The sequence below is a fragment of the Montipora capricornis genome, chromosome 6, assembly GCF_036669925.1.
Source record: "Montipora capricornis isolate CH-2021 chromosome 6, ASM3666992v2, whole genome shotgun sequence".
Taxonomy (NCBI): Eukaryota; Metazoa; Cnidaria; class Anthozoa; order Scleractinia; family Acroporidae; genus Montipora; species Montipora capricornis.
This window is the reverse complement of record NC_090888.1, coordinates 71,936,548-71,946,547: the sequence shown is the minus strand read 5'-3', so window position 1 is coordinate 71,946,547 and position 10,000 is coordinate 71,936,548. Positions and strand designations below refer to the sequence as shown.

At 37.9% G+C, this 10,000-nt stretch overlaps 1 protein-coding gene across 2 annotated transcripts in view; it reads right to left on the bottom strand.

The window, feature by feature from the left end:
* Window positions 1-10,000, bottom strand: part of LOC138054379 (protocadherin Fat 4-like) — a 38,185-nt gene that overhangs the window by 11,876 nt on the left and 16,309 nt on the right. For both annotated transcript variants that reach the window (XM_068900825.1, XM_068900824.1), the window contains exons 6-11: window positions 7,456-7,752; window positions 5,660-5,992; window positions 4,638-4,882; window positions 3,290-3,434; window positions 1,672-1,974; window positions 515-907 (exon numbers count right to left, since the gene is read on the bottom strand). In XM_068900825.1, coding sequence (XP_068756926.1) covers window positions 515-907; window positions 1,672-1,974; window positions 3,290-3,434; window positions 4,638-4,882; window positions 5,660-5,992; window positions 7,456-7,752 — 1,716 coding nt within the window. The remainder of the gene's footprint in view (window positions 1-514; window positions 908-1,671; window positions 1,975-3,289; window positions 3,435-4,637; window positions 4,883-5,659; window positions 5,993-7,455; window positions 7,753-10,000) is intronic.

The following is a 10,000-nucleotide window of genomic DNA, read 5'->3' as shown; positions in this document are numbered from 1 at the left end:
GATGATTCGAAACTTTATATTGTAAGGAGTTAAAACTGTTAATTATGATATTATCTGTGCTGTCCAAAATTATAAAATTAATCAGTACTAGTCGCTTTCGATGGCCACTGTTTGATTGTTAAATTAATGATCTCTAGCTATGTAAATTTCTCTGTCATAACTTTTGTGTTTGTGTGTGAGCATGATTATTGAATTTAAAGTTTACTTGTATTATTGTTATCCACCTGGATGATCCTAGGTGTTTTTGGGGGCAAACAATGTCAAATATGTTTAAATCATAAATAAAGTCTTCTTGCCTTAAGGAAGGGGAACGTAAGAACACAATGCAATGCGCTTTAGGCGTTCTAGTTTAACGGGATGCGGAGTGTGGTATGGACGGAGCAACACTGAAAAAAGGCGGCAACATGGGGGAGTTGGGAGTCAAAGTAATGAGAAGCGAGAGAGCAGCGTTTAAGAGATTGTCTCTCAGGTCAAACGTCAATCCCTCTGTTTCATAATGCCCACGGTCTCATACCTGCAAAATACACAGATAATGATTGTCCAATGAAGTGAAGCGGGCGAAGGATATCAAGACAGCTGATCTGGATTGCCAGACTGCCATTCGTGTTTGCGATAATGCTGGAATTCACGCGAACCTTGGTAAGAAGTCTGAATTGCTTGTCAAGTCGAAATATTGCCGTGACATTATTCTGAATCTGAATGAGGATCTCGTTGTCTTCAGGGTTGTTTATATTGCATTCGTAATCGAACTGTCTTCCTTTCAAAGGGCAGCAATGTTGTTTGGAGCAAGTTAATAACGGTGAAGATGAATCATCAATGATCACTTGTCCCACCAAACTGTCTTCCGGTTGGTTTTTGTAAACAGTGTTAGGATTTAAACAAATGTTTACTGAATTAGGCCTGTCATCTGGAAAGAAAGGGGAAGATGTACTTTTGAACAGCACTGTAATTAAGGTTAAATCGAATGGAAACATCTTATAAAACGGTTATGACTGGAAAGGATATTCCAAAATAACGTGAGACACTTCTTGGCACATATACAGATGTAACATTTGGTGATGTTACGTGGCAATACCCGACGTCAGTGTTTACCCGCTTTGGCAGATAAACAACACTCTGTTTAGGGCAGAGAATAACTACTGGGTTAGGCACTGATCTCAAGTGATTAGGTCTAAGCGCCAACTAGAAATGGTTAGCGCATTGTTTTGGTGACACCATATTTAAACTTAGTAAAACTTTATTAAGATCGTTTGGTAATTTATATAAACAAAACAAAGTGTCTAACCTTATTTTGGAGTATCTATTCTAGTCACAACCCTGATACAACCCACCCCACCCTACCAAAATATTGGTATCTTTAAATACTGAAATGACTGACTGGGGAGATGTGCAGGGAAAAAGGTTTCTGGGGAGCCAACGGATGTATAGGCAAGTTAGACAAGAATTCCTTAGCATTTACAAGCCCACTGTTGGCACACGAAGGAAAATAATGGCACATGCAGGAAACGGAGGTTTGGTTTGAATTGAACTAAAGGTCCCACGATGGCAGAGGGTGTGTTGACAAGTTTGCCTAACGCAATGATTGTCTATGTACTGAAATGGGTTTAAAGTACTGTGGGAAGCTGAAAGCAAAACACTGGGCGTTAAAGGGAAAAGGAATTTCCTACTCACCCACAACTGTTATATAGAACGACTCCGTGAAGAGACTGCCAAAACTGCCTCTACTTATAACTGTTACTGAAATTACAAAATCATCAGAACGCGAGAATTGAAAGTCCAGGCCCTCCTTTATAACAACGATAAGTTTGTTGCCACTTATGATAAAAGGTCGCTCAGCCTCCTCAACAAGCTCGTAGGTGAATGTTTCTTCTGGATTCGGGGAATCGGTTGAAAAAGTGCTAACCACTGAACCATTTTCCGCTGTAACAGAAACAGAACTTGACCCAAGGCGAATCCCATGCGATTGCTGGTGTTCTGCGAAGTATTAAGACAAAGAGAAGTACATGACAAACAATTATGAGTACAGTTGTGCAGTACCCTGTGTGGCAGCAGTTTCCTTGATTTCCTGTCTAGCGAGAAGGAAAGGAATCATGTGCATGAATCTCCCCGATGTCGCCCAAAACAGATAACTCTTAAACCCCTTTAAAAAACCGCCATAACCAGTTTGAATTTTAACGCTTGCCCAATGGCAGAAGAGTGCAAGTGACGTCGCAATGACGTCACGTTACGCATGCTTGAGATCCATGCAGAGGTTTTAGAGAGGGAAATCACTTAATTGACCACCCCCAATAGGGGCTTTTCAGGGGCAATGAAACACAATCAATGAAACGACAGCACAGAACAACAACAACAACGTTTGTTAGGAATCTCAACTGGCCGGAGGCAAACCAGATGGCTATTTACAAGTGCAGCAGAGAAGTTCAACGAGTGGTCAGAACTAGTCTTGAACCCTGGAGCTCCGGATCTCAAGGCAGGAATCCAAACCACTAAGCCGCACTGCCTCCTGTGGCTTACAAATTCCGAGCGAACACAAGAACAGCGGAGAGTTTGAAGGAAATAAGTTTGCATTTCCCTTTCTTTTTAACAAGAAAATGAACATCATTCCAAAGAACTACAAACTCTGTTCTTTTGCTCTTGCACAATTTGAAGTTAGCTTTACTCTCGTGGGGTTTTTGATTATAACTAACAAGAGTAGATTAATGAGGCTAATATAATTTAGGCAAAGTTAGAACCTATCCAATGCAGAGCGGGAACTCCAGGGAAGTTTGCAAGGGCATTGTGGTGTGCTCTGGCTCGAGTTGCCTTTTTGTTTGCTTGCTTCTTTTTGGTCTCTGGATCCCATATTTTTGGCATTTCACACACTGATTTTTTTCTCAGTGATGCGTGTTGACAGGTGCCTGGGAGGTGGACTGTGGCTTGGTTGCCACGGTGACATCCTTGCTCTTGGGGAGAGTGCCGCCTCCTCTCTTTCTACATGTACCTTTTAAAACCTAACTAATGCAGCAATGCAGCACAGCACGTACCCTCTAATAAATTGGCATAGTGTTTTACTGACTGCAAGTGTACAAAGGTTATATTAAACTTGCTATAGTCCAAGCTTCTTTAATAGGGTGCTACTGACATGAAAAGACCCCTTTGAAGCATAGTTTTTTTTTTATATGGGGATATTTGTTTAACACGTTTGAGGAGGTCTGTATCAGGAAAAAGCATGCCTCGGATCTTGGATACTGGCCGATAGTGGTACTCGAGATGTGTAAACGAATGCATGTAGTTCAAAACTGTTTCATACCTGATACAATGATAGTGCAAGTAAAGATGGCCGAGAGAGGCGTGCTGATCATGTATTTGTAACCTCTAGATGAAAAACTTGCAACAATAACACCATCATCCTCAACTTTCACATTTATGGTCATGTTCCCAGCCTGCGATATATCCTGCAAAAGGAAAATCCATAGCTGTTAGAAGAGTAACTCCACCAACTGGTCACTGTCTGACTGACAGCCTGGATCAAACTGCCAGGTTTGGTGAACGATTTCCTGGCTGGTTGATAGTATTGGGATGATCGGCCAAAGGACTGGGGGACTGAATGAGTGACTGATTGGGTCAGTTGATCAATCAATAATAATATTATTATTTAATTATTCTCAAAGGTTGGGGGTTCATGAACACTAAAAGGCTGCCAGCTACAATGATACTCAAACACACTTTGATCCACACCTCTGCAATGTAAAGGTCTGGAATTTAATTGCAGTCTTTGTTCATAGAAAAAGTTCTTCAAGTTAGGACAGTCATGAAAAAGTCATGCTGCTTTAATATTATAATTTTTTCCAAAAGCAGTTCCATATTTTAAAACTCAATTGCAGGTTCCCCTCCCCTTCAAATACAATGTTGAAAGTAAGAAAAAACCTACCGGAGCATGTTTACAACTTTGTGGGTGGGGTGGGGAGAGGGGCTGCACATGTGAAGTTTGAATCTAGTGCAACTGTCCATAAGCGTAGTCTATCTCCTGTGAAATGACTGGTCAGATACTTCTTGACTCTTACAACATCCATAAACACTTCAGTAAGATGAAAACTTGATAATTTAGGGTCCCATATTAAGGTCTTAGCATCAACTGTCTATTACAAGAATAAAAATAGCTTTAATGTTTAGGTGAGGTTTATCCCAACTGCTCATGTTTACTTATCAAAAAAAAAAAAACAGTACATTTAAGGTAACTATAGAAAACAGGGCCATTTTTGAAGCAGTATCACTGCAGCAGCTCTGTGGCTCGCCAGACAAAGTTCAATATTTAAGAAAGGAAGTGAAATTCAATGTTTAAAGATTAGAATGAGTAAGATTATTATCTTTGAGTGGCTCAGCAGCACCATGGCTTGTCAGTGAAGTTCATTCTTTAAGAACGAGTAAGGGGTATCTTTGGGTTGCTCAGTGGCTCGTCAGTTGGCTGCCGAGCCACTGAAAGAGTACTTGTTTCAAAAGTGGCCCTGTGTGCTTTAGTTTAGCCCAGATGGCCTGTAATACCACACATAATTTTGAAGTTAAAGAGATTAGGGCAAACAGAGACACTTTGCAATACTCTCCACATCCATGTACATTTCTGGACATATCAACTGCATTTTGCTAGATTACCACCTTACCCCAGATTTGTAAAGATTGTTTCCCATTATTCTGAAAGGCCAGGGATTATGCTGTGCTGGACTCAGTGAATAAAGCAATCGTTGTTTATTCTTGACAACCACAGTGGTGTTATCTGAATCACGGTTAAAGGTATTTTCATTGTCAGGATCTCTACCATTGAAATTTGCAATAATGGCACCATTTGATGCCAGGGTGCCCATGATAATAGGTGCATCACATAACCCTGATGGAATTTCATTCACATCTGAAATAAAACATTACATAAAAATTATTAGTGAATGGGATGGGCCGTTCTGGAGTTTCAAATTTGAACCAATGTATAAATTGACACCATCACATGAAAGATAACATTGAGATTGGCCATCTGTCCAAGCTTGATGCTTTTAGGTAGAAAAGAGACCATTGTTACGGACTTCAAACATAGTTAAATATCCATACAAATGCCTCTAATTTTGAGGCTGCACCCCACAAAACAATTTTATTTTATCAGATTTGGGACAACTGGAAACTTCTGTTACGGACCCACTATTTGGAAATAGATGAGGTGAAAATCACTTTGCCTATTTTTTATTCTGTCAATATTACAGAAATTGTAAAAAATTTCATCCTTTCATAATTTTAAGAGCTTCATTCAGATGTAACTACCAAGAAAGCTGGTGCAACTATTCAAGGAGTTATAAAAGTCGAAGTCAGAAAACTTTGCTGCACTGATGATAACATTATATTGGCAATGGATATTCATTCAATTTATTTTTTACCTCAGAAACACAAAATTATAGCACTCAGTTCAAGTGCTTTACTACTTCAGAGGTCTTAAAATCAAATAAAAATAATTACTATAAATTATAATATTATTATAGCAGATCATATCAAATGTTGAGAACCAAAAACTCAAGTACTAGCAGGGAATCTAAATTCCTGGTAGGGAACCCATTTAAAGCACCCCATTCTAGGAATCAGACACTTCTTGAGGGCAAGAACTCATACCACTGCATCATTCCTGTTCCCTCTTGACTCTTACCTTTGACAATCATCGTAAATAACTGAGACTTAGACAAACTTCCTTCTGCAACAACATCACTGCAGTTAATCACAACATTTATACTGTGCTGAGCTTCAAAATTCAAGCCATTTAATGTTTTGAGATTAAGAGAAGTATCCACTGCAAAGAAATGACTTGGCACAAGTCGCTCAGTTCTCAAAACAGTGTCAACAACTTGATTATGTACAGTACATCGATGCTGCTGTCCAGCATCTGGATCCAGTACTGTCAGTTGACCAACCACTGTGTCAGCCTCATTCTCAAAAATGGATACAGCATTCAGCAGGACTGCTGATGGTTGCTCATTCACATCTATGAAAAAAGTAAAATAAAAACTGGCTAGTAAAAAAAGGCCTCAGCTTATATGGGTTTTCAATAGTCATGAGTTAAAGTTTTGGCACTTCCATCTGGATCTTTCCAATACAACACTGATTGCCTCTTTAGTCAGTAATATTAATGACCTTTATCTAAAGAATAGAGGGAGACATAAAACAACATTTACTGTAGTTCTACAAAACAAGGCTTAAGTTAGGCTAGTTACTATTTAACATGGAACGACCTAAAACCACCTAAACCAGTCCCTACAACCAACTACAACCACCTCAAAAACTTCAACAACAACCTACAATGGCTAAAACTAGGGGAAGAAAAATCGATATTGAAAAAAAAAAAATTTTTTTTTTACAGTTGTTATCAGGGCAATGGGTACATTCAATCAACCAAATAAAAAATCTGTCATTAATTTATACACTTTATCTGTGTGATGCAGATTATGTTGCCTTTACAAGCCAAAACCTAAATCAACGTGTGGAGGAACACAAATGATCGGTAATCGGCAAACATGTAACGGAACAACATGGAAACGAGTCACATAAAATCACAAAGAACTAATCCTGTGCATGCTCAAACAAATTTGATTGCTAAATGATTTTTACCTTGGACCTAGCTTAATTTAAGTCAAAATTAACAGTGTGATTCCCTCCGTGCAATGCTGTTTGCTTAACATTTCTAATTAATATTAATTTTTGTAGCTTTCATTCTCTTCACCTCTTATTTGTACCTTATTTTAGCCTTCTGTTTAAGCAATAGAGGACATTTTCCATGTTTCCATAGCTTCCTCTAAACATGAGGGGGAGTTGGGAGAATTCGAGACAGTTATGCAAACACCAGACAGAGTTGAGGGTTTGCATAACTGTCTCAAATTCTCCCGATTCTCCCTCGTGTTTATAGGTGAGGCTATGGAAACACCAAAAAAAGTCCTCTATTGCTTTTATAAAATAACTATTTCTCAAAGATAATTCAACAAATGAAGGAAAATGCTATTTTTTTTACTTTTTGATTGAAACAGATTTTCTTGACATATGCTCATACATGTATTTCCTACCAACCAATCAAAACTCGCATCTGACAATACATACATGTAACCAATCAAAATTTGTGTGATGTCACAGCCGTGATTCCATACTCTCATCTGAACACAGCTATTGACCAATGAGAGTGTGCGTACTATCCAAATTATTTCATAATATTTCTTATAATTGTTCTTAATAATGTAAATATTTAGCTTTCTATACCTTTCATTCCATGATTGTTTTAGAAATAATTTTTGTATATAATGAGGAATTTTTTATCCATGAACTTGAACTTGAAAATGACCATAGAATGATCAAAGCATTGTTCTTCTTTTTTATCACTCGTTTTTATAACTAACTAAACATGTTACTTATTAATTTTCTCCTGTACAATCAACGTTTAATGAGTTGGATACTACTTACCTTTCACACTGATGGTGAAAGTCTTCCAAATGAACATCCCATTTCCATCAGAACAGTTTAATGTTATACTGATTTGTTGGGGAGATGGTAAAGATTCATAATCTGTCATAGTTGGTCCTACAACCAAATTTGCACCCACAACTTTGACACGACCACCAGCACTGTCCAAGAGAGTACAGGATGGAAGATCACTGTCTTGATCCACTAGGATTATTGGACTTATAAGAACTTGTTCAGCACTGTTCTCCTTAAAGTATGGCATGGGGAGTGTTATATTTGTGGGTGGATCATTAACATCTGTTAAATCAAACACAGGATGAAAATTAAAATTAATAATATTATGAAGATGGTCCTAAATTAGGAACAAATCCAGCTTAAGTAACTAGTTTTGTGCTCAAGAAGACTTCAAGAGCACTGGACAACAATACATTGATGTTAACACGAGTGCTTTCAAAGATGCCGAAGGTCATAGACTGAAGTAATTAACCCACTTGGAAGAATTATCTCGAATCAAGCAGAGGATTAAATTCTACAGTGCTGGATTGCAAGAAGAAAGCTCAATGATGGTTAAGGTGGCTCAAACCAGTTTCAACACTTTCAAGAGACCTTGTTATTAGAAAGATTTCAAGACTACTACACTTTATCACACAACAGCAATGTTGTGGTATCATGTGAAACATCAATTATTGCTGAACAAGATGAAGTCATTTTTGCGATGTAACATGCTACCATGCCAACAGGAAAATTAACCTTGCAAAAACACCCTAAATTTTGGCTTTAGTTGCTCATTATAATCAGAAAAACGGTGACCCCAATTTTTTATTCTGCAAAAGTAATTAGCAAGTGAAGATGAAACTCTCTGCAAAGTTTAATAAAATTCTGCGGAGCGGATTCAAAGCTACCTTAAATTTTCAATTATTTAAGGTGGCTCTGAATCCGCTCCACATAATTTTTTGAACTTTGCAGAAAGCTTCATTCTGGCATGTAAAATAATACATTTTAGAAATAAAAAATGGGGTTCACCGACTTCATTTTTGATATGAGCAGCTAAAGCCAAAATATGAGCTGTGTTTGCAGGGCTTTCCTGTTGCCACAGTAACTTTTCACGTCTCAAAAATGATGGAATTTATTTTCAGCAACAATTGGTGTTTGATATGGCACCATAACAATGCTGTTAAGTGATAAAGTGTTGTAGTGTCAATCCTTAAAATAAGAACGTTTCCTTCAAGTGTTGAAACTGGTTTGAGCCACCTTAAGTAGATTGATCTGGCCTTGTCCAAAGGAGACCCTAGTAAGAAGGGTCTAATTGTTTTAGTATCACCCAACTAGTCAGACAATAACAAAGTTAGCAAATGCAAGTTGAAGAAATACTTCTTTGGGAATAAAACGAAAGAAAGCGTCACGCTTTTTGCTACTCTAGGACTATTACTAATAGTCCTCCAGTAGTGTAGCCAATCAAAATGTAACATTTGCATGAGTCCACTAGTTGGGTGATACTAATATGTGATACTTAGCAGTCATGTAAAAACATCACCCACTGAGACTTAATAGATTTTACTCATTGACAGTCTGACGCCAGATGATTTTACTTGTCAATGGGCGGGTGGTTCAGGAGTCAATGGGTAAAACAAAGAAAACAAGATGACAATGAACAGCAGCAGTTCCACAAAATGAGCAGACACCTTTGTAGAACAAGACATGAAAGCCTTTAATGTTGACAGTATGTATGCAATAACTATGCTATAAACAATGTTTTAGTTTTTTTTTTATTGCTTGTGATACTCTTCCCTCCCCACCCCACTTCACCCAAGCTCATAGGACATCGTTGTAAAGGATATGTATAAAAGCTTGCAACAATTCAGAAACTACTCAGCAACCACATTGTTCAATAACTATTTACCCATATCAATAATGATTTCTTGATTATTCTTCTTTCACATGACGCAATCTCGGCTACCCTGCTACTGGTGATTGTGCGGAATTCCAGTTTGTTGACAGGTGTGTTTGTCTTTCTAGAAAGTCCCTGCTTTTGGGGCCCCCGTAACTTACATGGATGATCTTTACTTGGTTTGTGTAAAGATAAAACGCAACGAGAACAGTCGTGTCTTCTGCAGAACAGATTTACAGATAAACTAATTTCTGCGGTTGGGAACGAATTTGCTGCAGAGTTTTAAACGTTTGTTTCATCGCCTCTTGAAAAATAATAATAATAATAATAATAATAATAATAGAAACGTTCTTGGTGCGCATTTAAAAAATCTCAATGCGCTTACAATAAATAATAACAATAATAACAATAGCAAATTAGTAATAACCACACTAATTAAAAATTAAAACACTTAAGCTACAAAGGTATCATTGGTCATCAAGGAGGTGGCGACGAAAAAGGTAAGTTTTAAGCGCCGTTTTAAAAGTTGACAGAGACGAGGCTGACTTAATATGCTCAGGTATAGAGTTCCACAGTTTAGGAGCAGCGAAGGCAAACGCCCTCTCACCATAGTAGAGGGTATTAGGGCGGTACGAGTTTTGAAGTAAGGATTGCTTG